General features: G+C 31.1%; 1 protein-coding gene across 1 annotated transcript; it reads right to left on the bottom strand.

Annotated features, from left to right (window-relative positions):
- Positions 1 to 2,319: 2,319 nt before the first annotated feature.
- On the bottom strand, positions 2,320 to 3,081 carry LOC149480591 (uncharacterized; the record flags this gene model as incomplete). Its single annotated transcript, XM_089706857.1, has 1 exon — positions 2,320 to 3,081. A coding segment is annotated over one exon (585 nt), but the record flags the coding sequence as incomplete, so codon positions are not given.
- Positions 3,082 to 18,747: the final 15,666 nt, after the last annotated feature.

Here is an 18,747-nt window from a genome sequence, read left to right as displayed (position 1 = left end):
ATATTATATACAATATTAAAACTACAATTTTTTCTATTTACATTGATTATATTATGAATGTTAACAAAAGCTGTGAACTAGTTAACTAGAATTCTGATTACTTTGGCCCTTTAAATAGTAATAAATAACGTAAGTAATTAAAAATGTTTTTTATTGCTAAACCTTTCATTGATGAAACTATTGGAAAGAGTTTTAAAAATTTGTATAACTATGTCACAGTACTAGTTTTGACTGGTTATAAGTTTTGCCTGCAACATATATACAAAAAGAAACTGTATAATTTCCTTTTTACAATTTTTCAAGATATTAATTTTATTGGCTGCAAATGACTGTTTTTATTCAGACAAACACACAATGCAATGAAGTAATAGACTTCATTTACGCTTAAAGTTTCATTCATTTATTATTATTTATAAAATATATAATAATGCATTTAATCGAAAGTTTTTGACATGTGAGAAAATACCATAATTATTTCCAATAACATGAAGTCTACAATTAGAAAGTTTAATATTTTTGTCCAAAAACATGTGTCGACGACTGTACCCCATTTTACGTTAGTATGTAGAAGTTTACATTAAAATTTAATGGTTTTCTAAGTCAAAAGTCAAGCAAAAATTGGACTGATATTGGGCACTATTTCAAGCACAATTCTTTGAGACGTAAATTATACCTATAGCTCGTTCGATATTCGCGCACTGAGGTGAGTATGCTGGGCGTAGAACCTACGCCCAGCATACTCACTGAACGAAGCCTATAACTCCGAAGTTATTCGAGCACTGTTTTTTCTTTTTGGGCACCGTTTGGCACTATTTAGGAACTATTTTTTGAAGTATGAATTATGTTTGAAGCGTATACAGATTCTCCGGACGGAGGTGAGTATGCTGGGCGAAACCTTCGTCCAGCATACTCATCGAACTATGGCTATAACTTCGCAAGTACAAGAGCACTATTTTTTTCCTTTGGGCACTATTTAGCACTATTTCGGAACAGTTTTTTGACATTCATGAAATATCAGGATTCTATGGTGAGTATGCTGGACGAAGGGACACAATCAAACTAATTGTGTCAAGATGAAATATAGCTCAATTTAAAGCTTGATGTTAGTACTTTTAGATATGATTAAAGTTTTTATGTAAATAAGCCGCAGTTCGCGACAATAAAAATAAAACAATAGTTTTATTCAACACTTCAAAAAACTACTTAATCGAGTTTAAACTAACGATGAACGTTAAGTTTTACATTTATTACATAGGTAATATTTTAATTTACAAGACAAATGTGAAAAGTAAATCGTAATTTAAACATTATTTCAAAATAACATCGAACCATGCGTCGAACACATTCATTTGACATTTCAAATAGAAACTATGACATATGACGTTTGCAAGAGAGATAGCTGATAGATATAGGTATGTGTCAAAACAAAACTTTTACTTTTATTTCTATTTATTCGGTATAATTACAACTTAATAGTGATAAATATGATCATTATAAATACAAATAGGAGACTCGGTGATCAACTGGGCGGCAATAAACTGGGCCACGTGGACCAGTTGTACATAATTAATTATGCCTACTATTTTTGTGGCCAACTGGGCCGAACGCGCTTTGATCTTGCGGACGTGATTTTATTATTTAATTTGCTGTGGTTAAGTGTGCCGACAATAAAAATTTAAGGCAGTTTGGTATAGTTACGAACACAAGTGTATCAAAATAAATTTGTCAAAAGGTAAATTGTGTTGGGACTTTGAGAGGAAAACAAAACATCATCAATCAATGTATATATTTCAAAAATCAACAAAATGTAGTTGTATAGACAAAGCTTAGCTTACAATAAAATGTTTTATATAACATGTAAATAATTTTTCTTATTAATCTAAGTTTTAAAATAAGGAATATAATTTTTAAAAAACAGTACTGCAATCACAAATTGACATATACACGATAAACATTCATATATATCATATTTTGACGACGCGGTTGGCGCAGTGGTAAAGTAACTGCCTACTGAGCCGACGGTCCCGGGTTCGATCCCCGGTCAGGGCAAATATTTGTGTGATGAACTCAATTATTTGTTCTTGGGTCTGGGTGTTATTATCTATATATGTATTTATTAAATATTATATTTATCGTCGCCTAGTACCCACAACACAAGCCTTAATTGAGCTTACTGTGGGACTAGGTTGATTTGTGTAATAATGTCCTATAATATTTATTTATTATTATTTATTTATTTATTATATAACACAATACAAATAAAATTGGTTAATCCTAAAAATCACAGATCAGTTCAGTATAATTTTAATAGAACTACCTTAGCTTAATATAATTTAAGTCTCAATTCAAAAATTATGAGCATAACAGGATACAACATTGATTTTTTAATAAAAATATTTAAAATCACAGATCGGTTTTGTACAACAGTAATTATTAAAATCTTATAATTAATAAAAAAAAATCACAGTTTAAGTAATTTCCAATTTTAAAATAAAATCATAAAACAAGGCGCTCTATGCATAAATCAATATTAATGTCCCCTCTAATAAATTCCTCAATCGTCTGCGATATATGTTGGTCTATTTCTTGGGTTTCTGGAAGTTTTTTTCTAATACTAGTTCCGTTGGTATATAAAACTTCATAGTAATTGTTTTCCTTTTCAAGTATTGTTAAAAAATGCGCAATGTTTTTTGGTTTACTTGAAATTTTTTTATTTAAAATCGAATGCCAATTTTCAATCATATTTGTTGTTCGATGCAAATGATTACTACACCATTTGTCTGCAAAGAATGACTTATCATTCAACCACGTTTGCACAAAGTAATCGTTAAATAGCACGACATTTTTGTTTGTAGGACATTGTGCCATTATATATAGCCAAGCATTGTCTATAGCCTCTCTAGGCAAATGAGCCATAACAGTGCATCGTTTAACATGTTTTCTGGCTAATTTTGATTTTGTGATATTTAACTCATCGGCTTTTCGCCACAAGCTTTGCGCAAAATGAAAATAGCAGCCATTGATTTTAGTCTTAGGGAAAACATGTTTAATAGCAGACATAGCTGCTTGTTCAAAGTCAAGTATAAATAATTGGTTATTAAAAAATCAATGTTGTATCCTGTTATGCTCATAATTTTTGAATTGAGACTTAAATTATATTAAGCTAAGGTAGTTCTATTAAAATTATACTGAACTGATCTGTGATTTTTAGGATTAACCAATTTTATTTGTATTGTGTTATATGAATGTTTATCGTGTATATGTCAATTTGTGATTGCAGTACTGTTTTTTAAAAATTATATTCCTTATTTTAAAACTTAGATTAATAAGAAAAATTATTTACATGTTATATAAAACATTTTATTGTAAGCTAAGCTTTGTCTATACAACTACATTTTGTTGATTTTTGAAATATATACATTGATTGATGATGTTTTGTTTTCCTCTCAAAGTCCCAACACAATTTACCTTTTGACAAATTTATTTTGATACACTTGTGTTCGTAACTATACCAAACTGCCTTAAATTTTTATTGTCGGCCCACTTAACCACAGCAAATTAAATAATAAAATCACGTCCGCAAGATCAAAGCGCGTTCGGCCCAGTTGGCCACAAAAATAGTAGGCATAATTAATTATGTACAACTGGTCCACGTGGCCCAGTTTATTGCCGCCCAGTTGATCACTGAGTCAAATAGGAATTAACAATATCACGAACACGTGACACAACTAGTATTTTACCGATTCCATACGTAGTCATACATGTTTCAAAAGAAAAACTTTTACTATTATTTCAATTTATCCGGTTTAAGACTTAATATTGATACATATCATTATAAATACAAATAGGAATTAACAATATAACGAATACGTGGAACAACTAAAATTTTACCGATACCACCCGTGGTCATTCTCCTTTAAATCACCGTATTTCATATATTATACATACATAGTACTATACATTTTAAACTAATTACTAAAACAGAACGCGAGATACATTGCTGTTTGTTCACTAAATTACAAACAAGTGCCCATTAGCTTACTAATTGCTAATTTAAATTTTAATTGTAAACAAACAAACATTTTATAGCCTAATTTAATGATTTTCTATTAAAATAAGTACCCAGAAAATCTATTTTACATCTGTTAGTGTAATTGTGGTACCTATTATATATATTTTTTTTTATTATACATTAGAACTAATGTTAAAAATCTATTCTAATATTATAAAGCTGAAGATTTTTTTTATTTGTTTGAACGCGATAATCTCGGGAACTACTGGTCCGATTTGAACAATTCTTTCGGTGTTAGATAGCCCATTTATCGAGTAAGGTTATAGGCTATTTATCATCAGGGGTGGAACCAGGTGGGCGAAACCGCGCGGAGCAGCTAGTGTATTATAATTTTCATTGCAAGTAAAATTCAGAATAAGATAATCATCAAATTGGTTTAAAATAAACCTCGTTATTGGTTTTTTCCTCTACAAAAGTTCTTATTTATATATTAAATATTCTATAGCTGCTATAAAAATTAAAATTAAACTCAATATTACGTTTATACACAAAATAAAAACAACCTATTCAACCAGCACAATCGAACTTTTCAATTCGAAAACTTAGGTACTTCGATGAATGCTTGCAATGCAACTCTTTGGTGAATTTTCTTTCGTTCAAAATAAAATTGTCATAGCTTCCACTTAGGAATAGATAAAACAGATACTGATAATTTAGGGACAATATAAAATTTACCTTCAAAATATTATGGAACTTGCAAACTTGGACTTCCAGTTTAAAACATTGAAAGAAATTCATTTTACCTTATCCTTACGTCAAATAAACTAAACGCTATTACATATTATTAATTCCTGTGTATTGACAATATGCTATGACGTCACAATATGGTGTAGAGTCGATCCTATTCCCGTAGAATCGCATAGATTACATAACTTTCAACCTCCATTGCAACTATCGCCTTCACGTTCAATTGACCTGCTCATCCAATTGAGAGCATCTACACCGATTTTGAACCATTCCATTCACTGGTCTTTCTGTACATTACGTTATTGATATGCGCATTTATTTGCACTTGCGAACTGTGCTTGGAAATCAATGAAATGACAAAGTCATAAGATAATATTATCTTCTAAAGCTAACGAATGAAAAATGTCTGTTCTTTATTGCTTTAGGAGGAAAAAATAACACTTAAGAAATTTATATAATTAGAAAGTCCTGTTCTATATTCCTGTTTTTATAGCCCAAAGGATTCTAGTCGAATTCCATTGATTATTTCCTTATTTTTACCTATTGCCTTATTTGATTAAAAATATAAAGTCACTAAGGTGTAGTAACTTCTTCAATAGCATTTCATATCGCCTTCGTATATACCTTTGTTTACAACTTTATAACCCTCCAAAATACATCACATGCACTTGAATTGTCTCATCTTTAAAATTGTTTGTACCTATCTGCGGGTATCGTAAACTTGCGAGTCTCCACAACTTGACGATATTGCCAGACTGGCTGGCGACTGTATTTATTGCCTCGTCAAGGAGATCTAACCGAATCTATATTACAAGGGCGATAATACTCATATAATGCGTTTACGATACGAATCGTTGGAATCCTTAGTTTTTATTTAACGGCTTAGTTCAATCGAGTTTGTCACTACTGATAATATTGGGCTGAAATTTATTCGCTTTATTCATCCATCATTCAGTTATCTATTATCAAAAAATTGCTATGATAAAGTTTAATATATCATAGTACTTTTGAGATCAACTGCATGACATAAAATCGCTTCACAAAAATCGTCATGAGAACAGAACATGTTTTCTTTAATTACCACATTAATATGTATCTATTTTTTTAATTCAAATGATTGGTAATTTATGGTTTTTAACAGTATTTTTTTCATTTCGTTTTAAATCATTCTTTCATACTCACAATTTTAACTCCGAAAAATAAAAAATTTGATAACCTTAAATTGAAATTAATCCCTTCACTTAATTCCAGAGCAATAACTAACAGAACATTACCAAAACATAACTCTAAAAACTATAACTAACGTACGTAAATTCAAAATAAATTGCCGCTCTGTAAAACAATTTTACCTGGAGTGAAATATTAAGTACAAGAAAGAACCGCAGAGTGGGAGGAAATTGCACGTCATATTATTTCTTTCTCTGTACTCAGAGCAATAACTTAAACGCCTCTAGAGATTAGAGAATGCACGGAATGAACTTGTAAATCAATTTGTAAAATCTATTTTATTTATTTAAAATGAGGACTTTTAATCCTATCCTACTAATATTATAAATTCGAAAGTTTGTGAGGATGTGTATCCGTGTGTTTGTTACTATTTCACGCAAATACCACTGTACCGATTACAATGAAATTTTGCACATATAATATAGAGGGTAACTTATTAACACATAGGATAGGTTTTATCCCGGAAATCCCACGGAAACTACGCGGGTTTTTCTTTCGAAATGCGGGTGAAAAGCTAATTTTTATCATAAAGTAATCACAATACTAGTATAATCATTTTTTCCCGGTAGATTAAATTATGTAAAAGCAAATGGTAAAAATGGAAAGCTATCTATTAGTACTATTTTAATATCAGCTATTAATATGCAGTTCCGCGAACCTTTTATTAAAATGAATGTGCTTTCATATATTTTTAGCAGATAGATATGCAATGCTTTCTACTTATATCTGAAATATTATATGTATTATACATTTTACTAACGCAAAATTAACTATTTTGTGTTAAATCCTTATCACCGCTTATTTATTACATTAAAACTATTCTTATAGGCGAAAGAAGAACACACACAAAACACTTTTGCTGCCAGATAATAGAAACTCGAATATACCGCTGAGTTGTGAAGTCGTATTACACACACAAATACAATGTATACAATAACCTTCCTATTTTCGTCGGGTTCTAAAAATAAAATTATATAAATAGTGATTCCGCTAACAATATCACAGATGCGTGAAAACCCACGCGTATCTCATAGTTTATGTAACCCATAACGATATATCACTGACACACAAAACGTTGGAACAAACAGTCGTCTATCATCATAACAAGTAATAAAGACCTGGATTGTTGGCTACCTCTTGCATTTTTACGGAAGTAATTTTATTAGGATAAACTAAGAAACACGGAAAACCTTAAACTGTCCGCATTCGTTAGGAAGTTGTAGTAATGTGGACTGTTTAAAGATATTTAAGCCCTGCTATAACATAATTTCAGGACCTCTCACGAGTACAGCAACTGTTTTAGCAACAGAAATCTGATTCGTTAACATATAATACATTATAATACATATATAATTATATAATTATATACATACATACTAGCGGTCCGCCCCGGCTTCGCCCGTGATACATATGAAAAATAGATGTTGGCCGATTCTCAGACTTACCCGATATGCACAGAAAATTTCATGAGAATCGGTCCACCCGTTTCGGAGGAGTATGCAGACTAACATTGTGACACGAGAATTTTATATATAAGATAATATATTATAATACATTACATTTAGTGACCGGTGGGACTGCCCGATGCTTGGTCGATGGGTGAGACTGCACACACAGATCGGCTCTAGATAGATTTAAATTAATGCGTGTTTTGTTCTGCGGCTGACTGACTGAAATGATTTTTATCAATTGTTATTTAATTAATTAGAAATAAATGTTTATTATATTTTAATTTATTGATTTTGAAATGGTAATTTTTCGATTTATATGTATCTAAATTTAATGTTTTTGGACATGATTTATCAACTATTAATTAATTAGAAATGAAGTACATATATTATACTAGCGGCCCGCCCCGGCTTCGCCCGTGGTACATATGAAAAATAGATGTTGGCCGATTCTCAGACTTACCCGATATGCCCAGAAAATTTCATGAGAATCGGTCCACCCGTTTCGGAGGAGTATGCAGACTAACATTGTGACACGAGAATTTTATATATAAGATTATAATTTTTGACATTGTTATAGGTAATATGCATGTATCTTTGAGCTATTTTTGATTTTGTTAGATGATATTTTTGATTCATATGTACTTTAGGTACTTTAGGTAAATTATTTACTATGGACTTCATGTGTCTGCAAATAAATGATTATTATTATTAATATCTTAAATTCGTATTTGGGATCTTACAGCTATTTACAATATTCATATTTTCTCGAGGTATATAACTGTAACCATAAAATTGAAAAATTCTTTCAAGTTCCTATTTAAATATAAATATTATAATCCACGAAAACTTAATTTACGGAAATATGAAAAGAATGAAATAATGTATCTTACAAAGCGGGTTTCTTGAGATATTTTTTATATTATGAAGAGAAGTTCTCATGGGAAATTGAATCACTTATTACTTTATTTTCGGCCTCGAGTTTTGTAATTCACGTTTCAAGTGTTTAATGAATCAAACAGTATCAGCTGAGGAATTTTAATATTCTATCTTCAAATTTATTTGATGAAAATTATAGTAACTCTTTTCATTCTTTACTTAAAAAAAAAAACAATACAATGCCATTACATTAACCGTTATCATATAAAATTTATTTACAAATTATTATATGAAGCACATTTTTAAGTTATATGAGATAAACATTGTGCTTATCAATTGCTTTGGAAAAAACATCAAATATATCAACATAGTTAATATCTCCATCTTTACACACGTGTGGTAGATTGATAGCTTACCAAACTAAACAGGAAATTCACCTCAAAGTGAGCCAAACAAATCTTCCTAAAAATTAATAATACCTTGAAAATAATAACATACTAGCTTTCCACCCACGGCTTCGCCCGCGTTTTCAAAGAAAAACCTGCGTATCTCCCGTTTCCGTGGGATTTCCGGGATAAAACCTAGCCTATGTGTTAATCCAAGTTACCCTCTATATGTGTGCTAAATTTCATTGAAATCGGTCCAGTAGTTTATGCGTGAAAATACATACATACATAATTACAAATCTTTACTCTTTATAATATTAGTATAGATAAAAATAATATTACATAAAATGATAAACTATATTCCTAACCCAACAATAGTTCTACAAATTAAAATGAGAAGAAACAGACGCTTTCAGCTGGAAATTACACGTTTATTTTAAGTGCTGGAACGGGTCTGTTAGGAGGATTCATGTAGTTAAAGAGGTTGTTAAAGTTATTTCATAGTGCCCGCAACGTCGCCATTTTAAATATAACTTTTAACCTACATCTCGCTATATTTCACGTGTTAAATTATATTTTTAAAGTAAAAGTTATTTTAGTAGCAACATATCTAAAAAATTTTACATGCTTAAACTTGTCCTAGATATAAATGCAAGCATAACATGCATTTACTTGAATTGTCATGTTGCATATGCGGCTAAAAATATCAAATCATGCATTTTTTACAGTTCGCGTCCAGCCTGCATATAGTGCAAGAAACGCTCTATGCTTTTGCATGACAGAAACTGATCTAAGTGATAATGCTGCATGGCAGACTAACAATAGAGAAGAGCTAGAATCTAGCTTAGACCACATCTCAGCTTAACATCAGGCGAGAGGTCAAGTGCTTCCCTATTACCAGTAAAAAAAAAGCTTCATCAATCATCTGCCACCACGTAGTTTGCATGTCATTCATTTCAATCGACCATTGATGCATGATAACACGTAATGCATGTCTAGGGACGACTTAATATTTTCAAACCTTACTGACACAAGCAAGGTACCTACTGAAGACATGGACAATAACGATTTGTAATCGACCATGTATAGACTAGATTTTTTTTTCAATATTCCTCGCAAAATTACGTCAGTCGTAATGATGAAACAAAAATTCTCTTCACATTAAAGATAAGATAAGCTGTATGTTTCCAAACTGATATAAATTCGAAGTAGTATTATATAAGTTGTCCCGGCGGCACACGCGTCCGGTATTTACGGGGAAGCTGGCATTGTCTCGACCACTGAAATACGGCTCGCTTTGTTCGCTGCACTGCTCAATATTCTGCAGAACAATAATTCGTTTATTTATAACGCTATCTTTATTTAAAGGTAAGTAGGTATCTAGTACATTGACTCTTGTACAAATTTGATTTTTAAATTGTATAAGCATAAATGCTACTATGTCTACTAGTATTTTTAAATTCCCATATTCTACTCTGTGTGTTGACCACAGGTCCTTTAAAAGTATTTGTTATAAAATTGTAAGAAATGATTATTGAGAGCACTCGTTAGGTACATACAATATAATAAACGAGCTCGGCGAAATAGTAACCTATTAAGTACTTCGAATTGATTGTTGTGTAGCATTGCAATACATTTAGAAGGCCGCTTCATCAACCATTTACATATTAAAAATAGCAAAATTTTCTTGCTAAAAAATGATCAAATGAAAAATAACAATGAATAATAAGTACTTGTATTAAGTGGTAATTCAGAGGATCTTAGACTAAAATTAATTTAATCATTAAAGTGTCTCAGGAAGTAATTACTAATTACGGATTCAAAGCGGGAAATAAAATAAATTAGTCTTTTGCTAATTCGATACACGTTTAAAATACAATCTATTTTGATAATATAAGAGAGGAAGATGGAAGAATATTATAAATTTTAATTAAATTATGTAAGTATTTGATTGTAGCCTACAAAACGATAGAGATTTAGATTTTTTCTGTACCAAATACCATGAGTAAGTATAATAAAAATATCAAGATTCTGAAAATCTGTATACCTATAAAAAATATAGCTAATTACTCAGTAGGTAAACAATCAAACTTATTCATTCCTTATTCACTGAACTTTCCACAGAATTAAACGTTGCGATAATTAGTTTCCGATTATTTCTATTGTAGACTTTAAAGTTAAAATTAATGAATTAGCATGAAATAATAATTATAATCAACTCAGGTTCAGCAACACAGCCCACGCAACCGTAAAACCTCGAAAACGTAAGTACCTACATTACTACCCACGTTCTAGAATACATGTCTATGACATCATCACGATTTGACATCTATTCGAAACGTTCCAAATTCAAAAGCGTCGCCAACGATTACACGCGTCAGTCACTGTCATGTTTGCATGACGATTGGTCCAGCGAGCGTGTGTGCTTAACGTGTAATGGTTTCATGTCGATTTGCGTGATCATTATCATTAGTATGTACGTCTGTATCTTGATTATAATCAAGCTGCTTTACAGTAGTATCTGCATAACTTAAATAATAAAAAAATACTAAAATAAAGCTTCATTTTCTTTTTTTTCTTAAACGAAATCTTCAAAGGAACTATGCAATATTCCTACTGTACATTTTGATGTACACAATTAATTACTCCGTGATTCCCTCAAGAGTGTATTTAGGTATATCACCGGTAGACGCTCGTTTGCATATTTGCTCATTAGAGCTCGCTCGGCTAGTGTTGCCACTCTCATTACGAGTGCTTAGAGGATGAGCATTTAATTTGCGTCGAAATCAAAATATGGTAACACTAACGCGGAAATCATTAACGCGTTATATATTAAAGGAACACGTTGCAAGCTTTTGTGAAACGTTAGTTTAGTTACTACTAAATGCTAGAGTATTTTCATATGAAGACATTTTTTATTTACAACGTCGCCTATAAAGCACAGGAAAATGATTTAGCATCATTTTATTTTGTATGTAAGCATATATTTAACTGATTTAATATTTTGAGCAGCAACCGGTTCAGTTCCAAACGAGCAATTATGCAGTTTTGAAAAATCGATCATCTGTTTTGAAGGAATTTACGAATCCTATGACTAAAAAGTTATAATAGACCTATTGTTCTCCATAATCTATCTACCTACCATTAATTGTCACCGAGAAGCATCAGATGGACAGATAGATTTATATATATAGAGATTTTATCATATTGGAAACATAGCGCCTATGTTTACTTTTCATTGTTCGCACGAATGATGGATGCTGCAGATTTATCTGATACACGAAACGTTACTACAATGTGATATTTTACACGACAAAAGTATTGATGAGTATCGCAAAAAAAATATAATCTTCCTATATAGTATATATAGGAAGATTATATTTTTTTTGCGATGTATACAATTTTTTTTCCTGTTACGTACATTTTAATGGAGGTAATAAACCCTTTATTACCTCCATTAAAATGTTTTAATCAAATGTATCTATAACTAGCGGTATCTATAAGGTAGCCTATGTTATTTCTCAGGGTCTAAAGATTATCTGTGCCAAATTTAATCAAAATTCGGTCCAGTAGTTTATGAGCCTATTCATTACAATCAAACAAACAAAAAAAAATTTCCTCTTTATAATATTAGTGTAGATATGTATATTGTTACTTATATTCAGCACTTTCGTAGTCTGAATATAATGAAAGCGCATACCAATTTCACCAATAATATTAAAGAAATAAGCGTCTAGTATATCCAGGCCAACTATAGTCTTAAACAAGCGACAACTTGAAGTCCCCAAAGTCCCTCTTGAAAAACGTTCCTAAGTTTCGCCAGTTAACCCAGTTAAGCCTTTACCGCGGAACGTCGCGGAATTATAACACGCTTCTCTGTATTCCCATTTTGTAAAGTGGACGAAAATTTTCCTCATATAATATTCAAATTTTTACGTCTTAGTTTTTTTTTTTTTTGGTAAAAAATCCAGCTAATGAACGTAACGTAGGTGTTAATATAGTTACACTTGTTATACCGGATTGTGGAAAGTGAATATGGTGAATACCAATTATAATAAATCAGTCAAATAAATCTCGTATTATATCTAATATCTAATATATATTATAAAGGCGAAAGAGTTTGTAAGGATGTATGGATGTATGGATGTATGGATGTTTGTTACTCTTTCACGTAAAAACTACTGAACCGATTACAATGAAATTTAGCACACATATAGAAGGTAACTTGGATTAACACATAGGATAGGTTTTATCCCGGAAATCCCACGGGTACGGGAACTATGCGGGTTTTCCTTTGAAAACGCGGGTGAAGCCGCGGGCGGAAATCTAGTATAAGATATAAATAAAATAAATAATAATATATAAATTTATTTAGTATAAGATAAGATAAGTTGATCAATGTTATAATAACAAACTTGTATAACTATAAATGCACAAAAAATATCAATTTCCTGTTCTTCCTTATCTTATCTATCCAAAAATATTCGTAACGAAAAGTGATTTCCAACGGGAAATAAGAGAAGCGACCATTTCCCGCCATTTATTCTTTGCCAAGACTTTAGCAGTCTCTAAGTAATTCAAAAGACGTTAACAAATATCATGTTGATGGTTGAAATAACACATTTATCAGGAGATAGATTATCAAGCAAACAAAATAAGCATACAATTTCAAAATGGTCAGAACATATTATAAATTTTTCGCACATACTGCACACCTTTCGTGTGTATCAATTACGGGCTCTAACGCAGTCATGGTACTGACCAAAATAATTTTTTCGAATTGGTTATGCTGTCGATGGCTGGGTTCTTGGTGTGGAAGAACTAAGAAATCTTTTATTTTGAGGGAAAGGATTCTTGGCAATGTCATTTTATCTGATCTTTTGGCGTATCCACACATGCCGCCGGGTTTCAGACCGCCTTGCCGCTGAATGCAGGCCTCCGGGTTTTTATAATGGTTCATTTTCGTGATACTTTTCTATTAATAAAAGTACTGCACTATCATCACAGTTAAATTCTGTCATTTCGTTATTTACTTATATTAAATTATGTTATTCATATGTGATATGAATACGACAACATGTAGAGAAGCAGCAGTAGATGCCTGTCGCTACCAAGATCATCACGACAATCGTCTTCGGCCAACCAAGCTTCGATCAGTCTCTTTCGTCTGTTGTCCATAATTATCTAAATAACTCTGTTTTTACCTGCAAATATAAACAAATACATTATAAAATTAATAATTTATAAGTCTGTAACATTATTTTTAAAATCACAATATAATATTTGTAAAAAATAAATGAAACAGTCACAACAAGACCACAATAATATATCGACGCGTTTCATATTAAAACTAAACTAAACTAATATTTTATTATTTATTGGAAAATTTGGTTGTCTTTATGTTTAAATTACATAACACAATAGAAGAGTTTTTCTTTATCGGAAGAGATCGCTACCTAGCGATAAGGCCACCGTTTGTACACTTTGTTTTCCTCTTACCTGTACTTTATGTGTCTCTATTTCCTTTGTGTGTGCAATAAATAATTAAATAAAATTAAATAAGTGGGCGGGGCCTGTCCATGAAGTACAATATATAGGTAGTTGTATGATATTTTAACCTAAACAATAATTCATAGGCGTGAAGCTGTCAAAAAGCAAATAATTTAATGGACAGAGGTATAATCGAAACATATCAATTGCCACCCGCTGGCACTATGCAAGCTTATCAAATAATTCATTAAATTTTACGAGCAAAGATATGCATCCTCCATTATAGCTGATAGTCTAATATCTAATATATATTATAAAGGCGAAAGTTTGTAAGGATGTATGGATGTATGGATGTATGGATGTTTGTTACTCTTTCACGTAAAAACTACTAAACCGATTACAATGAAATTTAGCACACATATAGAGGGTAACTTGGATTAACACATAGGATAGTTTTTATCCCGGAAATCTCACGGGAACGGGAACTATGCGGGTTTTCCTTTGCAAACGCGGGCGAAGCCGCGGGCGGAAATCTAGTTGTTTCATAAAACTTTGATCCAATGAACTCAGATCCCATTAGCGGTATTATCTAGACTATAGATAGGTAATAAAGCGAGGTCGAAGCGATGTTGAATATTGTAAGATAAAAGCTAACGACTAGTTCATTAACAATTTGCTCTGAAATAGCAAAAGCTATCTATTTTTATTTCAGTAGTTAATGAATGTTTTTCATTAGAATTTTGTATAAGATAGTATTATAATTATGTCCACTTACGTCATCGCTCATCAAAATAATGTGAAAGGTATCTACTTCTTCTATTTTAGTTTACAAAAAATATGTTTCATTTAGATCGCCTATTTTTTATAATATTATACATTTTTTTAAACTACATGAACCTATGAAAGTCTTTCGATTTGAAAATGAAGTTTATATTCTTACGAATCAAACAAGCGAATGCTCATTCTAACCCAACTATGTCAATTATTTTAGTGTAAGCAGGCGTAGAGCATTCTTTCGTTGTTTTTAATGCGATCGAAAAGATTCTATACAATGTTCTATTAGGTACTGAACAACACTAAATACGAGATTTCGTTTACACTAAATGATCACGATATAATGCTCTAGCTGTAGCTATAGCTCTAGCTCTATATTCGTTTGATGTAAATGCGCCGTGAAACTAACTTGTTTTAAGTTGCGTTTTGACAATATTTATAGTAAATTATGTAAAAGACAACACAGAACAAAGAGCGTGTGTGGAGGTCCACATGCCATAACAGGGTTGTAGGTAAATTGATGCTATTAGCCCAGTGTGTCCCAGAAAGTGTTTCCCGCCATGAATTGCATCAGCAAACTGTGAAAGCATTCTCAATTATGCAATGCGCTTGTGATCGTGCAGATTTAGTGTGTACTTTACATTACTTTCTCGTATTTGTGTGGTTTGTTCTATTTCTATTAGAGGGAGTCCGGTGTTTGGTGGTGACCGCCGTTGGTTGGTTCAGTAGATGTTTTTGTTGATTTTCTGTCTGTAATTGTTGTTAAAATAGATACTGACGGAACTAAATGTGTAACAAATTGAATTAATTATTCTGCTACCACTAAACATACTGATTAAAAGTGTTAAAAGCTGCAATGCTAAATTAAGATAGACTTAACTCTCCTTTTACATCAGCTATTCATAATTACAGCACAGAAACATATCTTCATTTAAAGTAATAGATAAAAAAAAATTTTGAAGGAGGAATCGATGGAATAATTTTGATCACCCAAAAATATTAATTAATTTTTATTTTTTTACTAATTTCTTTCGTTTCATACTAATTCTTATAACAAGTACATCGTCTCTATTTCCAAACTATAACATCATATACTTCAAATAAATATAGCAACAAGAAGTGTGAAAACAATGCATTTATTTCGTAAGCGTTTGATGTTCGGATTGAAAACTCTGTTGGCAAGCAGCCATCTTATAAATCAAGTCCTTAGCACATGTCTTACTAAGTCAACTGCAGTATTTTACTTGCCTTTGATCAACACTTAGGATAAACACTACATTTAGAAGTAGAACTCACTTCACACATGGTTAAATCGCACTTTGATTGAAGCAGAAACCTATCTTCTTAATTGCTCAATAAATTACTATTTAAATTGATTATGATATTATTGAGTGAAATAAATTATACCTATTAGTATATCTAGTATAATCTATACCTAAATATAGTAAGTATATCTATATCATTATCTGTGGTATAGCTAATATGTGCCTATAAAATAATCATGTACATAGTATAAAACAAGGTAGCTGTCTCTGTCTATCCATCCCTATTTACCTATGCTTTAATATTTAAAAGTACGCAACGGATTTTAATAAGGTCTCTTTAATAGATAGAGTGATTCTCGAGGAAGGTTTTAGTATATAATTTATTAGGTTTTAGAAAAAGCGGACGTAGCTGCGGGCAGAAAGCTAGAATATCTAATATAAAGTATGTAAACACAGTATATTATGTTATCAAAACAGAGTAAGATTCTCACCATATTTAAAGCTTAAAATATTACATTTCCACAAACCAAAAAGAAACTCATTAATTTTTGTGTCACGTTTGCGGAAAACGTTCAACCAGATGTTATTTGGAAGTAAAAGTTTGGATTTGCTGAAAATAATATAATTATGATTTAATTCTTAATATTTTACGCTATTACATATGTTAAGTAATGTTAGGTTCTTCTATCTACTTCTATAGTATGACCCAAGGTATGACCTAAGCATCCAAACAATCTACATTATACAGGGATAAAATCTGCCTTTCAAACTTGTCTGCTTTTTAATTTCATACTTGGTAAAGACTAAAGAAAATAGTGGTCACCTTATAAAAATTGTAGAAAACAAGATTATTATTAAAAAAACAAAATACCCGACTGCACACTAAATAAAGGGAAATTTAGAAAAAATATTATTATGTCTTTATCCCGTGGGACTTTTAGGATAAAATGTATCCTATGACACTCCCGTAATCAAGACAAATCTAACGATACCTCATACATCAAAACCCATCAAGCCGTTTAGGCTACAGGTGGTCACAAAGGAAAAGACATACATACATACTTACATACACTCGAAAAACATTACCCTCCTTCTTTGGCAGTCGGGTAAAAAATATCTGATATGAATGAAGTACCGGGTTGAAACGCTGTTTGCTAAAAACTAGTTAAGTGTTTGTAATAGATTCCATTAGTCTCCAGAAACATTTTACGTTATGAGAAAAATATATTTCCTAAATGACGTATGACTCAATCCCTTGCCAATATCTAATAGTATCTGATATAAAATATCAATTACATCAAAGTAATGTTTTGCTAACCTCGCCCTCGTAGTCATTATTAGCCATCTAGATCCAAACTTTTTTCCAAGACCATATAACAAGAGGTTTATCGCCAACTATTACACGAAAAGTTAGTTTACAAGTTTCTTTCACATAGTTAAACGTCTGCAAATAGATTAGAATACCTAAACAAGATTAACAAGCAATGTTATGAGCAATCCATTTAAATTTATGGTTTATTTATTTATTTATTTATTTACTCTTTATTGTACAACATATTACAATGAAAGTACATAAAACAAAACAATTTAAAATGTACAAACGGCGGCCTTATGGCTCAAAGCCATCTCTGCCAGGCAACCTTCAGGCAAAGGACAAATTATAACTTAAGGTAGCCAATTAGCAATAATAACGTTAAAAAAAGAAGAAAAAAAAACTGAATTAAAACAAAGCATAATACATAAAACACTATATGTATATAACTACAATATAATATATACATATACAGTAAGTATATATATAGTGGTTATTCGATTTTCCACCTTAACTTTTAAACAGCTTTCTACTAATGCAAATATGTTTCACTAGCACTGTACAAAGCATAATATGAAAAGAGTGTTGATAGATAACGATGATGCGAACAATAGATAACGATGTTAGATAACGATAATTAACAAGCTGGATATTAAAAAAATATAAAGATACTCGTATGATATGGTAAATAAGAATAAATTAAAAAATAAGGATGGTTGTAAAATATAACCACGTAGAAAATAAAAATAGTAACACATTGCGATGGATTCTTAGAATACTGAGCCGCGATAAGTCACGGTAAATTTTGAAAAAAATAAAGTTGCCTATTCAGTCACAAAGTTGGCTGTGAAAGTGCGAGTAAAATACAGTGAACTTAATTATAACACAACTATTATTACAAGCAATTGAATTTATAATTAAAAACTTTGCCAACTTCAAAACGTAAAATTTCGGCAAAAGCCAAAAAGTTCTGACCACATTTACCGGTTTGTATAAACTGCCGCAGAGGGATTTTACTAACGAGTTGAAACCCCATGTTGTCATTTAGGTGAACATATTGTTCAATGAACCGAACAAATTATGTACAATGCAACCTTTATGTTTACCCAACACTATAATTAATTCCATTGATATTAGAATTATGAATGGATGTTATATATGTATAGCATTACTCAAAATAGATAACATAATTAAATTAAACAGATAA

The sequence above is a fragment of the Colias philodice genome, chromosome 18 (assembly GCF_061535455.1).
Source record: "Colias philodice isolate Cphi_HAF_F1 chromosome 18, ilColPhil1 Martin Lab GWU primary, whole genome shotgun sequence".
In the NCBI taxonomy this organism is placed as follows: domain Eukaryota; kingdom Metazoa; phylum Arthropoda; class Insecta; order Lepidoptera; family Pieridae; genus Colias; species Colias philodice.
Note: the sequence above shows the minus strand (reverse complement) of the source record. Positions and strands in the feature narration are given on the sequence as shown.